This window comes from Amblyomma maculatum, chromosome 10 (assembly GCF_055883805.1).
Source record: "Amblyomma maculatum isolate TAMU_Amacu chromosome 10, ASM5588380v1, whole genome shotgun sequence".
Classification (NCBI taxonomy): domain Eukaryota; kingdom Metazoa; phylum Arthropoda; class Arachnida; order Ixodida; family Ixodidae; genus Amblyomma; species Amblyomma maculatum.
The window spans coordinates 160106915-160128734 of NC_139353.1; the positions used below are offsets into that span (position 1 = coordinate 160106915).

The 21820-nt window shown below is 46.7% G+C and overlaps 1 protein-coding gene across 1 annotated transcript in view; it reads right to left on the reverse strand.

Annotated features, from left to right (window-relative positions):
- LOC146177789 (phospholipid-transporting ATPase ABCA3-like) overlaps positions 1–21115 on the reverse strand; it is a 52000-nt gene extending 30885 nt beyond the window's left edge. The window contains exons 1-5 of the mRNA XM_084581638.1: positions 20935–21115; positions 18819–19071; positions 12093–12353; positions 7512–7662; positions 2033–2220 (exon numbers count right to left, since the gene is read on the reverse strand). Of these exons, the coding sequence (XP_084437764.1) occupies positions 2033–2220; positions 7512–7662; positions 12093–12353; positions 18819–19071; positions 20935–21115 (1034 nt within the window). The remainder of the gene's footprint in view (positions 1–2032; positions 2221–7511; positions 7663–12092; positions 12354–18818; positions 19072–20934) is intronic.
- Positions 21116–21820: the final 705 nt, after the last annotated feature.

The window sequence follows — 21820 nt, forward strand, 5'->3', positions numbered from 1 at the left end:
TATAGGAATTTTGTTAGTGATGATATCAATCAGACAGATATTAAAATGTAGAGGCCCTAGAATACTTCCGTGCGGAACTCCTCAGAAGATTGTTTTAGCCTTCGATATAAAGGTAGCCTTTTAACATCTTGCGTTCTATTGGAAAGGTAGGATTTCTTAAAATATAATGCCCGTCCTCTTACACATGAATAATTTTTGCAGCAAACTCAGAGGGTTTAGAAAATTTTGCGAAAATGCAAAATATTCCTTTGTGTTCCAAAATCAGTAATATATTTTGTATCTGCTACAGCAACGCTAGCTCAGCTGATCTGTTTTTCGGAAACCGAATTAGTGTCATGTTAACAGGTTGTTTTCTCAATAAACTTTGTCATACTCGAATACGATTTTTTCGAACGTCGTATAAAATATCGATAAAAGGTGCTAGGCTGATACTTCTCATCTGAATGTGATCTTTTTAATGAACACAGTGGCACTTACAAGCTGCAATTTACCAAGAAAAATTTAAAATATTTTAACGCCTGCTAAATTTATAAGCGATATTTTAGGTAATATTGTCAAGTGGATATTATTGGGCGTGCTTCAAAACCATCTATGTAACAATTGCTTTTGTCCAGTGTTACGGAATAAAAGTATATTGTGTTGTTATTATAAAGGTAAACATATTTTCTAGCTTGAGAGGATGTACGACGACCAGTTGTGTTACTTGTGAAATAAGCGTTTAAAGCATCAACTAGATCAGCATCAGATAATGGTTTCCGTTAATTTTTTATATCAATAATGGCTTATGCGAGTGACCATGATTAAGCAGTCAACAGAGAGTCTGTTCAACATCGACCATAACACACTATGTTGATGGCACTCAGTATGCAGCAGAGATGCGTAATGTGCTGTTGGTAGATTTCGCAACTTCTTTTTAGCTCTTTTAGATGCTTTTTTTTTTAACTGACAAGATCATCTGCTGATCGTGCGTATAGCAAATGCTTATATAGCTTGTTGCGGATTTTCATTTCATTTCGTAATTCAGGTATATCAGTGATTTCCGGGTATTTTTTTTAGTGTTCTTGAAGAAAAACTATAAAGGTATAGTTGAGTCAGTATATCCATGAACTTATTGTACGCGTCAATAGCATCTGTAAGGTTACTGATAACGTGCCATTGTATTGACAACAGAGCGTCAAGAAAAGAATTGAGTGTTGCATATCTGGAACTAGTTGGTACATCAATGGTGGGAATGTTTTCCTCTTGACCAATTTGTTATCAAACATAAGAACAGCTCAAATGATCACTCATAAAATGCGATAAAATACCAAATTTAAAGTTATACTCCAAGAAAGTCGTGCTCAATCAATCTAGAGTAGAATGGCCTCCAGGTGTAATCCTGTTTGGTGCGTCGATTAAATTGGCTGAATTTTTCAATAATATAACAATATAGTAATCATTTCACGACGAACGGTACGTACTCATGCCAATGTTGAAATCTTCAGCAGCTGTTAGATGTTTAAAAATATGAAGTTAGAGTTGTGAGAGAAGTGTCTGTAATAAATTAGAAATGTATGCATTCATCTACGTGCTTCATCCATTCACAGTATAGTTATTATAAGGCAAAAATATTACGCCTAAACATAAAAGAGCCGTTCAGTGGTAGGGGTGGATTCTTTAATTTGGGGATAGAAAAAGCTGAGGGTTTATTATTGTAGTGAACGAATAAGAGTTATATTCCATTATGAATGGCCAGCTCAACATATTACAGTTGTTGAAGCCATGCTGTCTTGAGAAATCAGTCAACAGAGAGATCGTTACAAGTGTAGCGAGAATTTCGGAATACCATCTTACGTTAGCTCGCTGATCCTTGTCGACAAAAAAAAATTAAACAGGCAGTTTTGTTAGGTTTCTGACGTTAACCCACGACTTTTGCTTAGCCAGCCTATATCGCGTGCGTCCATTCTACCAAAATAAATCACATGTCTAGGAGAGCAAAGATCGTTGTAAGCCTTCCAACACCGGTGTGGAAAAAAAGAACCTGCGAACGTACCAGGCAATGGCCAACCTGCCCTTAAAGTCCTTGGATACACCCAGCTGTACGACGCCTTCTGTTTGGTCTCGCCTGGACTTCTTGCCGACGAGGAGAAAGGAGCTGCCTACCGCGTAGGTCAGATACTCATCCGTGCTGCGAGCGCCCACATCCAGTAGATAGTCAGTGATGTCACGAACGCGGTGCGCCTGTAAATAACGAGTTCAAACAAACAGATAAAAGTACAATAGCGCTCTGCGACACCTAATGAGAAAAGCTTTGCTTCAATCTTCGACCAACTGATACTGAGCTAAAGACGCTTAGCGCCAGACACCCATGCTCGTAGCGATCATTTATTTAGTGTATAGGGGCTTTCGCCTCAGACGGTATGACCAATGTCTCTGCAGCAGCATCATGTATCACAAAAAAGTAATAAACTACGCGTTGTACACAGGTATACTGTATTGTCAATTGAAATTTGTAACATTACCGTGACCAGGAGGTCATTATTGGAGGTAGATGGTTTGCAGATATGGTTCCATTATTATGCGAGTGAGGCCATCAGGACTGATGAGAGCCAGTTAGGAAACACGTTTGAAATCACGGCATTAGAATGGCTGCGCCTCGTTTAGCAAGGATTGTGGAGTAATAATAATAACATTATTATTACGCAATCATTGCTAGACGAGCCGCGACCATTCTAATCCCGTGACTCCAAAGGATTTTGCTTAACTGGCTCGCCTGAGTCCTGATGGCCTCAGTCGATTGAATAATGGAACAATATATCTGCAAACCATCCACCTCTAATGGTGACCTCCTGATGACGGTAGTATAAGGATTGTAGAAAGCTTGTTTTTTTTTTCCAGTAATTTTCACTTGAGCAGGATCATTGGCTCGAACAATACAAATGCTTTCGTATTTACATTATTTCATACCTTCATAGTCAATGTCCTATTTCTGTTCCCTTGCATAAGAAATGTTTAGTAAACAACATTCCAAATTATAAATCCCTAACTTTTTATGCAGTAAGCTTTACTCAGTACTGACTGTTTTGCAGAAGCGGGGCAGCTAAATATAGAGAAGCTAAACCTTAATGACTAAGCATTCAGCACCAATTTCTCATTTTTATGTCACAGCTACAGTACGAAGACACAACTCAAAAGTACGTTAGACTTCACAATGGTATCCGAGAGAAGCAACGACTGCGTTTCGACGTGCCTTGACCTTGCGTTTAGCGTACGAGAACTGTCATCCTAATTCTTGCACCACAATCATCTCAACACCAGCCTTGTCGGACTCCTTTCAATCGCGAGGCAGAAGCGTGGTATTCTGTAAAAAGGTTATGGTCACGATCACGGGAATGTTATAATCATTCGATGTGTAAAAACAATTTGGGTTTATAATGTTTTTATGTGTTTTCACCGAGTAGTTAAACGAGCAAGGAAAACATAATGGGCTGCGTATTTCAAAATAGGTCTCAGGAAACTGTACGTGAATAGTATGTCCTGCGCTCAGTAGTTACCCGAGGGCATCCCCTAGACATGATAAACGAGGCGTGGTGGTTATATGCCTGGAGTAGCCAGTAAGTAGGCAGAGAATGAGACGGAAGCATGTTGGTTGTAACAACAAAGTTTCTATTTTCAAAAGATGGATACACCGTGTGTAGTGGAAAGCATCATTATCATTCCAAAGTACAACACTACGAGTGATGAAAATATCGAATCAAACACACTAATTTATGCTGCACAGAGAAATAAACGCGAGTTTTACGATGCGAGAAATAGTCACATTACAACAGTAGGAAGCAAGATCAGAACAAGAGTACACATACTGTTGACCGCAGAGCGCAGCGGCAGTCCATCCCATAACTACGTAGACGGGACGGCTTTCGAAGCGATGGTCTTTTCGGGGTAGCTGGCCGTTTCGTAAATGCGGTGCGGCGGCAGCTGGGGACCCCAAAAGTATGCGGCGGCTCGGGATTCCATCCAAGCAACAGCTTGCCGTTCGTGCTTCGTCGGCTCTTTAAGTCCTTCGGGAGTTGCGAACGGACACTAGCGAACGACTTCTTGTGCCCGGCTTCGGAGTCCAAAATAAAGGACATACTAGACACGCACAAATTAGATCACTCACCACGGAAAGGTCATGTAGTTGCACCACCCTTTGACAGTGGCAGACCGGGTTGGGTTCGGAAAAAGTAACACAGAACCAACACAACCTGCACGTACGCCACAACTTTGGTTTTGCTTAAGGCCACATTGCCAAGGAAGAAAAGTTACGGATATAGAAATATCACTCTAGGCCTTGGCTGTAGTAATGTTAACTTGAGAGAGAGAAAAGTAAGAAATAGACAAACCAAGCATTGCGTACACCCCCGATCAGGCAAAGGAGAGTTGGAGCTAACCAAGTGCAACTACTACGGAGGCAAGGTGGCCGAACGCACTCAGGCATGAGTGACCAATCGACACATATACAGGCCCCATTTACAGAAATGATAATTCCGCGATTTTGTATACATTCAATAGCAGACAAATTGAGGGACGCCGCCACCTTTGTGGCACAGTCCCCACTTTTGGAATACTATCGCATAACACTCTAGATTCCCAGACGGTGGCACACAGGCCCACGTAATGCTTTTGGGACATAACACGAGACATACATAAAACAAGCTACTAAGTAAACGTACACGCAGGATACAAGTCTTCAATGTCAACATAATGTAAAAGAATACGATGGGAAAATATCTTCATCCAGGAAAGATAACCGGGTCCCACGTTTTTCCGGCCTTTAATATGGTATATGGTGAACTGATAGTAAGCAGTAAGCTTCAACGCAGGACTCTCCTGTTTAGCTGCTTTTCTCGATGTATGCAGCTCAGCGGCTGCTGATCCTTATTAACCATGAATGGCATTCCATACAGGTAGGTGGAAGACATTTGTATCCCCCAAACTAAACCCTGTCGATAGTGGTGTGTGCTGTTTTCTTGAGGAGAAATGTTCTGCCAGTGCAGGCCATCGGATGGGCCGGCTTGATGCCCAGGGCGGTTACAAAAATGACAGAGGGGCGCTGTCCTCTGACGGCTACTGTATCAACCGACTTTAGCCTCCCAGTATCGTCTCGGCTATTCTTCTTCGATTTGACAAGATTATGATTTCATTGAGTCTCTAAAAACTGGTAAGGTGAATCCAGCATGTCTTCCAGCAATTTTGCTTTCCTTTATTCAGGTACTGCGCAGTGGGCGAATGACACCGATGCAAAACATTTTCCTAATCAGGACCTTTCGCAGGTCCTTGAGGTAAAGTTAGTACTTGAGAGCTTGATACAGTGATCAAAATAGTTGCTGAGTTGTGCTGAGAACTGGGCTGCGGTTTCCTCATTTGCAGGTTTTCCTAATTGAATTTGTCCCGGAAGCCGTCCGTCCTGGTCCGAAAAATCTACAAAGGGTGCTTTAGGCATGAAATAATCGGCTGCATCCCCCATTGGTAAACGACCATAAACGGTGAGTACTTCCCCATTCAGATATGCAGCGGAACCGTTTTATAGACAATTCTGGTATTTTGCATGGCTTCCAACCACTTCAATCATCCTTTATATCAAGTGGAATAAGTTGTCTACTTGTCTTTGACTTCAGACCATCCTTTTTCAGACTTCCTTAATTTTCACTGGCCTCTTCATGTTGCTAGAATGTATTTTCATGCGCAAAATCTAATTCGTCCGTTCGTCGGCAGCTTCGCGGCCTCGCGCTCATTCTTCACTATCTACAATGCAAACGCTTGTTCCTCACGCTGCTTGTCCTGCACCAATTCCCTAAGTTTAGTGCTGGCCATGCCAGGCTGGCTACCCATCGCAAAGAATGTTTCTAAAGCTATGCTTGTATCTCCGCAAATACTTTCACTGACTTAAATAGGAGCTTGCGAACAAAAGATCCTGTTCACGCATACACTCCTCAAGTCTATAGAGGCACATTTCAAGACTTAATATGTAGTGCACTCAATTCGCCACGTTTCCCTTGCATCGAACGTGTTATCGCGAACGCCAGTTAATTGTCGCGCACTCGGTAATTAGCCCAGCGCATCACCGATAGATGAAAAAGAGGGATGGTAATTCGATGCCCGGCGTATATGCCAAGCAAACGTAGAGAATCAGAAGAAGGCGGGTTGGCATGTAACAACAACAAACGCCGTTATATATTCTGAAAATAGCATACACCGCTTGTAGTGGAAAGAAACATACTTATTAACATTAACATTAAGAACTTATTGGGTCAAACCCCTAATTTACGTTACGTAGATAATTAGACACGCGTTTCGAGATGAAATCAATAGTCGAATTACAACGTGGGAAGCAAGCTCTGAACCAGAGTACCTGGGAGCGCAGCGGCAGTCCATCACTGAACGATGCGGACGGGTGAGCTATAGAAAGCGGTGGTCCTTCAGGGACAGCTGGCGCTTCCTTGAATGCACTGCGGCAGCTTGGGTCCCCGGGAGTACGTGGCGGCTCGAGGTTCCCTCCCAGAAGTGGACTGCTGCTGGGGCCTCGTCGGCTCCTTTTAAGTCTTTGGGAGGTTTGAACGAATACTCACGGACAATGCGTTGTGCCCAGATTCGGAGCCCAAAAATAGAACACATCCTAGAGTCGCGAATCGGAAACGCGATCCCAACTAAAGAAGGGGAACGCTATTATGTGCGGGACAAATTCCTGTTTATAATCTAAAGTTAAAGAGCCGATAAACGATGAACATACGAGGAAAGCAAACACATCCAGCGCGCTCACGGCAATGCACGTTGAAGGAAAAAGTTCAATTCATGATTGCCCCAGGTGACGCGGGGATGTCTTGCAGACTGGGCGGACTAATGTGGATGGACTGTGACGCGTCGCTGGACTTGTACCGAAGACATTGTCAAAATGTAGCCATGGCGTATTAGGAGTGCTGAAGACCACAGCAAAACGCCGGTGACCTTGCGTCATAAGCTCAAGGAAGATTACATTGGCAGAAGAGTAGCCAGGCTTAATCAAAGGGGACTCTCGGCAGCACCAACCCAAACCCCGTCGGCTCCACCTAGTCGTTTGAATGCCATGTCCTCCGTGGCGCTGTCTCCCTTTACACCTCGGTTTTCTCACGCATCAGCTCTACGCTCCTCGTGCTCGCGACTCTACATCGTCGTTAAGTGGCGCCCCACATGTGGAAGCTGCCTAATATATCGGGACGCATTTTTAATATGGGTATGTTAGAGTGGTATTTCATTGTCTCCTGTCAAATAAAAATTATTTTTATTTCCAGACGTAGTGTAGAATTCTCGCGTACCATTCTTTGCCGAGTCAAAAACAAGAATGAGCAATTCGTTGGCTGCTAATGCGGAGTGACTAACCACGAACTGGTGCCGGGAACTTCGAATTCGACCATAATCTTCAAGATTTCTTCTATTTTCGCAAAGTAGCGCCGATCACTACGGGTCTAACGTGCACGGCAGGTAAGTTCATAAAATGATCTGCGGGAACATACCTGGATGTTTTTCTCCTCGATGAGCTGGCGATAGTACTGCGACAGGAGCACGGAATCTTCGTCGGCCGACAGCAGAGCTTTGGTGGTGAAGTTGTACATGAGCTGGATGTCGTAAATGTAGACATCTTGTACCGCCTTCGCTCGTGCCACCCTGCGCAGTAGATATGTTTTGAAGGCGATACCCTTCATGACTCATGGGATTACTGCGCGCCGCATAACTGCGACAGCTGTTAATGCGACAGCAAATCGGAGATGGCTTCTTCGAGATAATCACCACAGAGTGAAGTTAACAATATCAGAAAATGTAGAGCAGTAGTTGTCTATATGAATTTTTGATGCAGGTAAAAATATGTCATTCACTGTCATACAAACGAGAGGTTTCGACTCCGTGCAGAATTCGCTGGATTATTCAGGAAATGATTTTATTTTGTGCGATGTAAAACAATCCATACGACGAGGATCAAAGCATGCAAAAGCATATGCAGAATTTATCTTAGGACTGCTTGAGGAATTAAATTCCGAAAGCCTATACCTCTTCTGCTCGTTTTCTGTTCCCTGCCGCATGCTAGGGCTGTGCTGTGGCGTTTTGTGTCAACGTCGCTAGATGACGCAACGCGTCTGTCTACCGAAGAGGCGATCCAGAGCAACGTTACTAGATATCCAGAGTGTAAAAATTTGGCAAATACGGGTAGCCTGTAGGCGACCGCGCTGTCTCGGTGCGCGGCGCGTCATTGTGGACGGCAGCAAACGCCTCCGAGCGACATTGGTATGTCTCCTGATGAGGGCTGGCGGATGGCCATGAGGCATTGCGCATCGGTGCCTTGCACAGCAGTGCACTTTTTCTGCTCCAGGAAGTGCACGTGGGGCCCAACGTGCACTTCCTGGAGCAGAGCAGAATTTTGTTGCGAAAGCAAAACTACGCAAGTCGATGAATCATTACGCGGAGTCCCAGATGAGCAAAGGTACGCATGCGCGTGGAGCGAGTGACGTCACACGGAGCACAGCTAGAGAGCCGAGCCGGAGCCTCCGCCGACTCTTCCGCTGGGCGGGTGACTTAGGGGTTTCGCCGCCGCCGGCTAGCTGCGCATGCGCCAGGAGGGAGTGACGTCACACGGTGCACAGCTGGGAGCTGGCGCGTGGGGCCACCGCTGACTTCTCTGCGTTGCCTCTTAAAGGGAGAATGGCTAAGGCCTACCCTTCCTCTCCTGTCTTATGACTATCATCGTTTGCCTCTTATCGGCATTCGTTTCAGTTCTACATGCAATTTTTGTGGCTGTAGGAAGAAGGAAAAGAAAATGCACTGGTCTGCTACTGTCTCTGTATCTGAGCCACCTACGCTGCCTCTGATTGATTGATTGATTTATTTATTTATAGGAAGGGAAAGGCGCGGTGTCTCACTTGTTTTCTCTGGACACCTCAACCGCGCCGTAAGGGAAGGGAGGAAGGTGGTAGTGAAAGTGGATAGAGAGAAAGAGGAGCCGTAGTGGAGGGCTGCGGAGTAATTTCGACCACCTGGGTATCTTTAACGTGCGCTGACATCACACAGCACACGGACGTCTCTTCGTTACCGCCTACATAAAAACGTAGCCGCCGAGGTCGGGTTCGAACACAAGTACTGCGGCACAGTAGTCGGCCTTCCGCTGCCTGATTGATTGATTGATTGATTTATAGGAAGGGAAAGGCACAGTAACTGTCTCACGTTTTCTGTGGACACCTCAACCGCGCCGTAAAGAAGGGAGGAAGGTGGGAGTGAAAGTGGAAAGAGAGAAAGAGGAGCCGTAGTGGAGGGCTACGGAGTAATTTCGACCACCTGGGGATCTTTAACGTGCGCTGACATCGCACAGCACACGGGCGCCTCGTGTGGACAGAACAGAGAAACTGATTTCTTTATAGGAAGGGAAAGGCGCGGTGACTGTCTCACTTGTTTACTGTGGACACCGCAACCGCGCCGTAAGGGAAGGGAAGAATGTGGGAGTGAAAGAGAAAAGAGCGTCTTTCTCTCCCTCTACTTTTTCTTTCTTCTCTACTTTCTCTGTTCTGTTCCCCCCCCCCCCCCCAATCGACAGAACAGAGAAAGTAGAGAAGAAAGAAAAAGTAGAGGGAGAGAAAGACGCGCACCGCAACAGCCCTCGTCCACCATCCATTTGGTGGCGGGTGCAATGTTGTTGTTGTGGCTGTAGGAAGAAGGAATAGAAAATGCACGGGCGTGCTACTGGCTTTGTAGCTGAGCCACCTCCGCTGCCTCGTGCAGACAGAAGAGAAAATAGAGAAGAAAGAAAAGGAAGAAGGAAAGAAAGACGCGCGCCGCAACAACAGCCGTAGTCCACCACCGATGCGGTGGCGGGTGCAATGACGGCCTACAACAGATAAAAATTCACTGGCAGGCTAGCCCCCGCAGCAAGCGGCAGTGATCTACCTGCCCCAGCCCCAATGACGGCCTACAACAGATAACAATTCGGTGGCTGGCTAGCCCCCGCCATAAGCGTCGTTGACCTACCGTCTCAGCCCCGTATGGCCAGGAACAGCCACCTTTCGCCACCTTACCATAATTGGTTTAAAGGAAAGGAAAGGAAAGGCGCATTATCTGCCATACTTTCTACGGCAAGTGTGCTTGGGCGATACACCACCGCGCCTGTCGCATGGCGTTCCTTGGACGCGTGCAAGTCTCCTCCGGAATGCTGACTGCAGCGCTCCGTTTGGCCCCAGCGGCTGTCACGCTCGGAGGGCCACTCCTCTCAACGGAAAGCGCGCCACGTCCATCACACCTCTTCTTCTAGCCACCCTGCCATAGTAGAGGGCTACGGAGTAATTTCAACCAAATGTGGATCTTTAACGCACACATACTTCGTGCAGCACACGGACGCCTCTTCATTTTGCCTCCATGGAAACGCAGCCGCCGGTGGTCGTGTACTCTACCTAGAACGCCAGTGAATATTGATGCGTTATACGGAACGCTTGTTGAGTTCGATGCAACGCTCGGTTGCCTGCAGCCAAAGCTTTCGCTCCACATTCGGTTCACCAGCATTGAAGCCCTAAATTGCAAAGCTGGCGGAACGGCGACGGCTCCTCGGAGCCATCCGTGCAGCGGAGGAGTAGGCGGCGGCTCCGCGCTGCTCCCCAGATGTGCGCCATTTGACGCCACTCGCTCCTTGCCCATGAGCACTTCGGGCTCTCCGGGGCTCCGCGAAATCGCTCAAACCCAGCGTAGTGTTGCTTACGCCACAATAATTGGACAATACGCGTCTCTTTAGGAAGCCGCGAAACTTCAAACGAAAGCTCAGCACAGTGCGCTTATGGCAAAACCCCGTGTGATGAAATTCGGCCATGGTATGCATGCGGCAAAAACACTCAAATTTAAATGTTGATGTGTAACCTGTAAATGTGCTTAGAAGCACATTTACAACCGTAGAAAGTTTAAAAACGTATTACCTAATAAAGGTGACCAAGTGAGTAAGTGAATAAACTTTATTGTCCGACAGAAAAGGCTCCTTTCTACCACAGGTCCTTCCCATAGAGGAGAGGCGCCTTGGGGCAGGTGAGATTACGCTTCACATACTGGCCAAAGTCCCCTGGATATCGGCGGCCTCTTCAGCCAGTCGAACCGCTAGTAGCTGGTGTTCTAGGTTTGGGCTTTCCAGAAAAGCCTCTCAGGCTTCTCTACTATAAATTGTGTTTGCCATGTCTGGGGAATGCAAACACTCCCATATTATATTGTTCATGGTGCCCCTCTGCCCGCAAATCATGCAGCTCTGATCTTCAAAATCTGGAATATATATATTTATTTAAGACCGGATTTGGATAAACATCTGCTTGCAGACGCCTCCATGCCGTCATCTGTTTTCCATCTAGAGTCTTGTTAGACTGAAGTAGAGATCTCGAGCCAGGTTGTGAGAAGCCTCGTTGCCACTAACAGATTCGTGCGCTGGGGTTCAAATCAGATTAATTGTCCTATTTATTTTTCTCTTAGAATTTTGAGTGCCATGGGAGACGTCTTCCCACTACCAAAATATTTGCTTTATGTTTTACTGTCGCTCAACACATACGTGGCCTTTGTGCCGACACAAGAAAGAGCTATTGCAGCCTCTTCTGCCACATCAACGTCATCGCTACTAAATGACAGTGCCAAGATCGAGCCCCCTCCCCCGTTCATAACTACCTCTCACCCCCCTTCCCCCTTATTCCACCCGCCACATGTACAAATGCTACCTGTTCCCTCAACTTTGAATATATGCGCTCCAGAGCCTTACCTTTTTTCTGCCTTTTCCTTTATTGTATTCCGGATGAATGCTTCTCGTTCAAGTTCGAGTAAAAACTTTTATTCATGCCAGTTTTCTTTTTGTTTTTTTCATCAGCGAATGGAATCTAAATGAAATCTGCTTTCACGTCAAGTAGCGTTTTTTTCCATCAGCGAATGGAATCTAAATGGAACCTGCTTTCAAGTCAAGTAGTGTGCTCTGTAAATGAAGTAGTGTTATTTTATCGCTCTGTAACCCACTACGGGGACGCCCTTGGGCCAAGCGGATCAATCATTGATTTTCAGAATAAACAAGACAGGCTCCAGGACACATCGTAGCCACTCACGTTCTGGCCTCGCGGATTCCCTGCAGAGCGAGGAGGAATGCCGGTGCGAATATGCCCAGCACGGGCAGATGCCACTGGCGCCGCGTGTACTGGTAGCGCTTGTGCATCAGCGCCCGCATTGCCTGCAGCGTTGATTTGCGCCACACACAGCCATCGCACTGGGAGCGCAGGAACTCGATATCTACGGGGCCCTGACTTTCCGGCCCTGGTTCGCCGGCAGCGGTAGCCTCTCCATGCTCTTCAATGAGCTCGTCCGCGATCCTGGGAGCAAAACGGTTGCGCGAACATTTTAGGGCCCACCGGGCCAGCCAAAGAATAACAGTGTTCGGTTAATTCGCACCGAACTTTGTCTGCATTTACGACTTCTAGACATGAGGTGGTCAACTACGTCTCTACCTCGCTCCTCGGCGCTAAATCTCAGCTGGAGCTCAAACCATCAGTATCGCGTAATTTAAAATTCCAGATGCACGTTTCAGCAGAGTACATTGTTTGCTGCTTCACGGTGTAGGCGGAACACAGGAATAGCAACCTTACGTCATCGAACGACCTGACGGGCGTACTAATAAAATAAATAAGATGTCTTCACACCTAATTAAAAATGAAGGCGCTAACAAGCAAACTGCGTGAAAGAATTTGACACAAGCCACTCTAACTAAAAGGCTATTGGCTAAAGCCTAAATAGTTACTGCGAAATTGAATACGTAAATATTCCTGCCGGAGGCGAGCGAAAATATTTCGACACAAAGAGCAAAAAAACGGGAAATTGACAAGAGTAACATGTTAGACAAAGCAAGCGTGCAAAGTAGGCCAGGGAGCAAATTCGAGTTAATAAAATTTTAATCGAAATTAAAAAGAAAAAATGACCAAGCCCAATGCACATGATGCACAGTTAAGGTAACCGATGGCCGCGTAGGGTAATATAATAAAATCCATCAGAAAGAAGCTTAGCAGTGGGTGACACATTAGGTGGGCGGATGCAATAAATAAGTTCACGGCTTTGCCAGTGTGTTTGTAGCACGCGACGAGTGCTACAAACACACTGAAGACAAGACAGATGCCACTAATACCTCAGGTTTATTGCAAGAAACAAGCACTTTATACAGCTTTTTTTCCCGAAGATGGAAGGAAATTAAACATGAATGACATTCATATCGTGAGGCTGCCTCATCTGCCTCAAAATACAAACGACAGCATAACATAGCCCAGCCCTTGGTTTGCAGCGCTTCGTTTTGAAGTAAATTTTGTCGACATCATAGCAACCGTTTTCATGGATGCACTATTGCCGTTCTGTCCGTTTTAGATAGAACAGAGCAGCTGTGTTCTCTTTTACTGAGAGTTCCTACGTATAATTTACGAATATTTTTTGCAGTGATATATACGTACGTTTACCCAAAGGTTAATGTCATCCGCATAGATACTGCATTTTAGCCCCTCCAACTCCACGAGTTTCCCTGGGAGCTTTCCCATTGCCACGTTAAAAAAGAAAGGGCTCACGTGCTTGTGGCAGAAATCGGAACACTTTTTGTATAAACCAAAACAGCTCCGATGCAAAACATCGACGGATATAAAGATAGAGGTGACAGTTAAAGAAATACTGAAATACCGAATTGATCCTGCAGTCCAATGGGTACAATGGAAAGGTCATAAAGAAGGTCGAGAATCACGCGATACAGATTTTGGACCTTATTAAACGCACAGCATTCAAGGGCAGAGAACTTTGAGAGAAACCTCATAAACCTAGTACAAGCGCACGTGATTAGCAGAATTAGCTACGCGACGCAATACTTGGATATGAAAGCGGCGGAGAAAAAGGATAGACGCCCTCTACGCAAATGCATAAAGAGAGCACTAGAGCTACCTATGTTGGGGGACTCGGGCTTGCTGCGGCTGCCCTTTGCGCCGCCGCCGCCCGCTTCCCTGTTGTTCTCCTCTTTCCCTTCCTCCCGCCTGAGGCGGCGGGGAGATATCCGGACGACTTGTCACTGTCGCTCGGCCACAGCTCTGCCCTGGCGTCCCAGTGGCTGTTCTCATTAGCGCCTTTTGGCGGGAACACGGCACCGCTTCGACGGCCGCGCTCGCGCGACCCTCTGAGCGGGGCCCAAGGAGAGACCCCTCCGAGACATCGCAAGGTGCGAACGCTACTGTTCTTATCTGCCGGCCCTTGTCCGCGCATTTGGGCACCCGGTCACCACGAACTCAAAGGGAAACGAACAGGCCGATTAGGCCGCCAGCACACTCTCTCCCCGGGCTATCTCCCTGTCCTTGGAAGCCTACTCCCAATCAGACAATCTGGCCCTTACATTCAAAGACATCACCGATTACTACAAGTAGGAGCACAGGCGCTACCCGGCCCCTTGTAAGGGACTGGATCGCGCTGACGAGCGCCTCCTCATCAAAACTTTTACCAATACTGTACTGTGCCCGGCAGTGCTTAAACATTTCAACCCGTCCTTTGATGGTGCGTGCCAGTACTGTGGGGAGGTGGCTGACACCTTCCACGTGGTCTGGGCGTGCCAGTCAAACCCATTCATTCCCCCAACCCCAACCCAACTAGAGAGGACTGGGAGGCGGCCCTATTAGGCTGTTAAGACTTCAAGGCTCAAAAGGCCTTGGTTCAACGGACGCAGGCGGCGTTGCTTTCCAATGGGGCCCCGGAATAGGGGCTCCACTTAGTATTGTGAGGGGAGGAGACCGATGCGTCTCTAACCCAAGCACCTCTCTGTAATCATTTAATTGTTATTTATAAATTTTTTAACCACCACCAGACCAATGTGTAATCGAGTTCGTCCGCTCCGGCTCATACCTGAGAGCGCAGCTCGTGCCTATCGATCGGGATCCAACGATCCACGACAAGCGTACCTTGCGGTGGTTGCCCACTCTCTCTCAAAGGAACCCTTTGACCATCGCGAAAGAGAGAGATCACAGCATGCCCTTGCGTGCTTGCGGCGCGCACTCCGTGTCACTTCGTGCGCGCAGAGGAGCCTTGCTCCTCGCGCGCTCCCGGGACATGGTACTGAGTATGTGTGTGTATGTGCGTTTGTATATACGTGTATGTGTGTGCGTGTGTGTACCGCTGGAGGATGCCGTTTCAATAAACGTCTCCATTGTGAACTTGGAGGCTTTTGTCCTAGCAGCGAAGTGCTTTCCTCCTTGTGGAGGTTGAGTGCGCGCTGCGGTGTTTCAGTGTGCGCGTGGTGACGGCTGATCGGGGCTTCGGCTCGCGCGATGCTGGAACCCGCGCTGGTTGGTGGCCTATGCCCACGTAGAAAACCACAATGTGTACCTCAAGGAAGCGACTGCTCGCTTTGGGAGTACATAATACGTGGAGGGAGTTAGTAGAGGCTGTTAAAGTATCTCAGATAGAGAGACTTAGCGCGAAGAATACGGGCAGGGTAATTCTGACGAAAGTAGGAATAAACCTAGAAAAGGATTGAGAAAAAAGTAGACATAGAAAGTGAGATAAGAAACGCCTTGGTTGTCCCCCCCCCCCCCCCCCCCCCCCCCCCCCCCACTTTCTAAAATTATGGATCTGTAATTTAATAAAGAACTAAGGAAGAAGCGAGCTGAGACCTTAAAGCTAAGGTTAGGAAATGTGGATGACAGTGAGGTAGCCTACGTTGAGGCGACTGGAGGCCAAATTGGGGCAGCCGTGGCTTCAGTCGTAAACGGCCGAGGAGTGCCAGTTTCCGCTGCGGCTATCCGGAGACGCAATACAGAGTTTGCGGAGGAAGTGGCGATCGCTTTAGTTTGCGCAGGAACAAAAGCAAAATTCATCATAAACGACAGTAAGGCTGCCATTCAAAATTTTAGAAAATGCAGGATCTCGCCAGAAGCGGCAAATATCCTTAGCCAACAACCACTGAACAGAAAAATTACGATAATCTGGACACCCGCGCACGTGCCGCCTCTGGCAACGAGGCGGCCCATGAGGTAGCTCGAGCACTATACTTCCGGGCAGCCATGGGAACCCCGACGACTGAGGTAACGAGGAGTGGTTGCTAATTTATGGGGAAATAATCAACCATTATCGATTGGCATGCAGGCTGGTATCCCCACCAGACCCGAAATTGAATAAAAACTATGCTGCTACATGGAGGCGCTACGCCGAGACGAGAGATCATGATAGAAGTTGTGATTGTTGGGCGAGAGGGACCCTCGACCACATAATATATGAATTCTCGCACTCTTCCGGGGGAGAACATATATTTAGTAGAGAGAACTGGCAGACCCTGCTCCAAAGCTCGGATCCTGAGCTTCAGCGGAACACAGTCCACCTGGCAGAGAAGGCTGCCGTGGCCCAATGCCTGGCAGCCAGCCTTTGACGCGGCGGCCCCCGTGTCCCATGCCTACGTGCCGGGGGCGAGAGTGATCGGCTTCTTCTGGTGGAAAATAAAGATTTTCAATCAATCCCCATATGGCGCGGGTAGGGTATCCACAAAACAAGTGTCACATATACTCCACCTTTCTTTTCCTTGAACCAATGTTTATTGTATTATTACCTCACTTGCTTTGTTTATGGGATTTAACGTACCAGCAAATAAGGCTATGAGATATGCAGTAGAGAAGGGCTGTGGAATTTTCGACCAACGAGGTTCTTTATTATTTCTATACCGACATCGCACCGCACACAGGCGGCTTGGTTTTCGCCAACGCTGAAAAGCGGCCGCCGAGGCTGGAAGTCCATCTCGTACCTGGGGCACAGTAATGGAGTGCCCTAACCGTTGCACCACCACGGTGGGGTTAACATGCTTCATTATTTGTATGAAACTAGGCATGCTCGTGTGCAACTCTGCACTGCACAGCGGCTTCTGTCAGGGCACTCAGCACACTGCAGGTTGCAGTAAGTGCCGTCGGGCGTATTTCAGGCAACAGGTGCAACGTACTGGTACATGTCGTCAGTCACGTGTGCTGGATTTTGCATGTCTTACAAAAATGGTGAATGGGTTTTAAGTCGAAAGCTTTTATAGGCACATTTCTTCGTGAGATTCAGCGCAATACCACCAGATTGCGATGTGAGCGGTATTTGAGCGGACATGACATCATGACCAAATGTGACGTCGTCATGATGTCGCATTCTTTAATGCCTAATAAGCGAAACTTACGTCATTCCAAAAAAGATTTCACTCGAACATTTTAAAACACTAATGCGTTTAAAGAGTTAGAAACGGGCCTCCACTTCAATATTTACAATGTTCAATTAGCAACATAAGCTTTGTTCCTGAGTCAAGAATCGCACACATGATTACTTAAATCTAGTCAATTTATTGCATATGTTTGGAACTGTACAACCTACGTGTACAGTCAGCACTGATGTATCCGCGGTTTTTCAATCAGCCTTTGACAAGGGAGAAATTATAAACAAAGCAACGGCTTATTTAAACAATATACTTACCCCTCCACGTTGACGAAGTTGTTATGACGCTGCTACTATATACCAAACGCTGCGGGATCGAACCCGGGGCGCGGAAGTAGCTTTCCTTTGGACGAAAAAGCAGCTCACCTATGTGCTGTGCGATGTCAGTGCACTTAAAGAATCCAATGTGGTTGAAATTTCCAGAGCCTTCCCTACGGAATCTCTAAAGCGTGAGTCGCTTTCTGTCTTTAAAGCCCGCAAACCGAAACCTGAACAATCGGTTTGAGCAGTCGCGGCGCCGGGTGTCTGAAGAAGACGTTCCCTATACTCTCTCGCTCTAGCGCGGCTTTCCTAGACCCATATTCCTTCGAAACGGTAGATCAGAAAGCTATGTTTCCCTTTTACGCGATGTCGTCGGCGGCGTATAGTCGCTGTCATCTGACTTTCGTCGTGCGCTCCACACTCGTCTCGCTACGTGGCTGTAGTTTCGTCTTTAGTCCTTATATTCGGGCATCCAGTGTCGCGAGGACGACCTGTGTCCTCTGCATCAACAAATCTGTCGAAGCGCCACCCAAGCCTGTTTAGTTTTGAGTTTGTTACTTGTTTTTTTAGTTTTCCACGGAGGAAATCTTGGCAGTCCTCCCGCTTGTGAACAGCGCTTGCATGCGAGTTGAAGTCTTTCACCCAAACGATGAAGGCTATATTAGACAAAGCCAGTGGCGATATAGCAAAGCGAAAAAGTTATGAGAGTTCTCTCGAATGCATACATGTTGTGAAGGCGACAGCGGTGATTTACTGTAATCCACTATTCATCCTCACTCATCCGCATTCACCTTAATGCACCTTTATGCAGCTAAATCAAAGTTATTCAACCCTAACCCGGCCTAATTTACCTTAACGCACTTTTACTCTTGGCAATTCACCACAATACAAGCTTACCCATCGTATGTCAACATAACATTAATTAAACCTAACCTAGAAAAATCTACTCTCGATCCATTGCAATCCAGGTGTCCATCGTATCGTACTGAGATCCATGCGGATCAAAATCAACATATTCGACCCCCAGTCTAACGGAGTTTTAAAAATTCAATCTTACCCACTAAAATTCACCTCAATTCATTCTATTCAAACTTATTTCAATGTAATCCACTCATACTCCCACAGGCTTCACCCTTAGAGGCGATTATCCAAAATTCATTCCAAGTGCTCATTCCACGATTCCTCAGCTTTAATACAGCGCTATACACCAAGTGGGACATCATATGGTTGGTGTTAGCCGCTTTGAAGGGTGGCATTGAACGAACTTCCGCTACGCAATGATTCTCAGTGTGCTCCGTATAGACGCTCCAGCAGCAATCGCTGCGCAATACCTGAGGTAGACATCCTCCACGGTGGTGACGGAGACAGTTATCCGGAGGATGCCGAGCTTGCTTCGGAAGCGTTCGAGTACTTTGAACATGTCCGGGAAGCCTTCGGACGAAGTGACACCCAGTGACAGGCGCAGCGTCTCGGCCGTCTCGACCACCAGCTGCACGGTGGGCACATAATTGCGCACCACCAACACGATGCCCGGCACGTCACAGCGCTTGGGTCGCTTGCCAATGTCCAAATGGTAGCCCGTTCCTGCGACAACAGCAATGAACACCGTATCGTGCCAGCGAAATTCCGCGGACTTACAGTGTGCCCAGCAGAGGAAGGACAAAGGAACAGACAAGGTAAATCACTCTTGTTTTGTGCATTTTTACGGTTTTTTTCTTCAATGCAAAGGCTGCTTTGTCCAGTAGTGTGGAAATATCTTTCAGAAGCGCAAATAGAAGGAGAGTTTTTCTTAAACAAGTAAAGTGCACGATGTTACCTGTTTCATAGTTTTTCTTCGATGCGAGTGTCGATCGCTTGCTAGTGACTGTCTATGTACACAGGCGTTGCACATGTATTCCTTGCACTGCATTGTCACACGTGTGTAGCCTTTAGCCAGACACTGTTGATGTGGACAAGTGTGATTTTTGCGGGACGGAGAACTGCGACGGCTGCCCAAATTTTAATGCTTGCGTCCCTACTCTGACCTCTGCGGCTTTTCTGGACACTTTTCAAATGACATGCTCGGGTCAATGCATAATGTTAGATGCTCCCGTTTCAGCACCCGCAATGAGTGCAGCGTGAATGTAATTGGCAGTGCCACTTGCGGTTTAAGTACGACTTAAGCCGCGAGCGGAAAACGGTTCTTAACTGAACGCAGCAAATGCTGCAGCCGTCAAGCATAGTATTTGTCTACGTTCTAGATAAACACTGAATCTAGCTCAATCGGATGATTTTCGCTGTGAAATATCATTCAAATGCCATTATAGTATCATATAGCAAGCCATCTGTGAACTAGAGCTGGCAGCCCACAAGAACAGTGTGCGCTCGTTGTCTTTACTGGCCGCCCTGTTTTCAGAACGCAGCGTCGGGATATATTATCAGGGATCATAACGCAGTATAATGATACCAATGGCTCTGCCCTATTAAGTGCAATCCAGGGCAACAGATGATTTCGTTCTGGGACCTTCAAGGTACTTACCCTTTCTAGAGATGTCTCGCCCTTTGCGGTATGCTATGGTAAGCTATGACAATATGAGCGCATAACTGACCGCATGACGACGAATAATGACATTTGATCTTATGCTCTAAATTTTGACCTTGAAGGCGACAGATTCTCAGAAACATCAGAGTTCAAGTGCAAGGTCATAATGAGGACCGGTGAACACACGGCATTACCAAACCAAGCAAAACCAACCTACCACTCCTCAAACTTGGTTTAACCGCGTATAACTAGCCCTACTATATGCTGATATGCTGATTTAAATTTTTTATATTATTTTAAGTATATAGAAGTGAAACAGCCAGATACATGGCAGCACAATCGACACGAGGATAAATGATGAAAAAACAACCAGAGAGCGATGACAGATAACTGTAATAATTTGTTTAAAATAAAGAGCAATAATCTCCTGCTTAAGAACAGACGCGATGGCGTCTTTACCGCCGCATTGCCACTTTTTAATTTAGCGATATTTTGTTTTTCCTTTGGTTTACCATCTTTTAGTTATTAGGGCAACATCTTATTCCAAACAGACGTTATATGTCACACGCACGACAAAGTGTTCACTGGATGCGCCGTTATCACCCTTGATACCAACGACTCTTCGTTGCTCGCCAGGATTACACGTAGAGGGCTTGTGTTCAAACCCAAATTCCGACTACTTTACCGTAATTAATTACTTCTGTTTTTATCGCTGCCAATATCTGGACCCTGTCCCAGCCGGTTTGCTTTATTATGAATTCAGAGTTTTACTACTTGGTGAAAGACGATGGCCGACGGCGGGCTTTCAACAGGATGAGCTCCATACGTTATCGCGTAAAAAACAGCACACTGACACGAGCGTTTTGGTTCTATATGCCCTTTCATCCCAACCCTGTTCGCAGATGTCGCCACGCTTGCGGCCGTACCGAATCGGAGCTTGAGGAACTGTGAGGAGCCACAGCAGCGGATGGCGCCTTCGGCGAGGATGGCGATGCGGTCACCGACCACGTCGGCTTCCTCCATGTCGTGCGTTGTGAGCAGAATGGTGCACGTGCGACGCATTTTCTGCAGCAGGTCCCATACCTCGTGCCTGCTCATAGGATCCATGCCCGTTGTCGGCTCGTCCAGTATCAGCACCTGTACCAAGTAGGCCAACCGAGAACACCACCTTATTAGCACAGCTCTACGTACTGTATCACATAGAGCTTATATGTGACGCTGCGGATTTTAAAGGCTGCCCATAATTTTCTAGCACTTCTGGGACATTTTTATTCATGTCTGAACCTTTCCGACATGACGATTGGTGAAGAAAGCCGTCCTCAGAGGCGAAGCAATCATCAAGCAACTAAACCTGCATGTTAGTTTATAGATTACGCAATTTCTTTGCTGTAAATAAATTTACTTACTTAAGGCGCCAAAATTATAATACCTTCAACATGTATTTTCTTAAATTTCAACTCGCTGCTTTGCCTGATGCTGCGCTGTGGCCGCGTCGGTTGTCGCACATGCCAATGGCGAAACGTAACACTTATAACTTCTTAAGCTTGCCTGTCCATTCGGGGCCACCAATAGAGGTAAAACAGCTTTTACTTGGTTTTTACTATGCGAGGATGGTTTCATGTATGAAGCTGACAAGTGTAGTGCTCAGTACATCAGTGATTACAATCTTTTTCCCTCGGAGCAACAAGCCATTCACCTGAGACAGTTCATTTCACAGGTCAATTAATGAAGGACATCAGTTGTCACGGACTTTTAGGGGACCACCCTTTTATGACGTAACCCATAACATCTTGAAATAGCTCGTCTACAGCA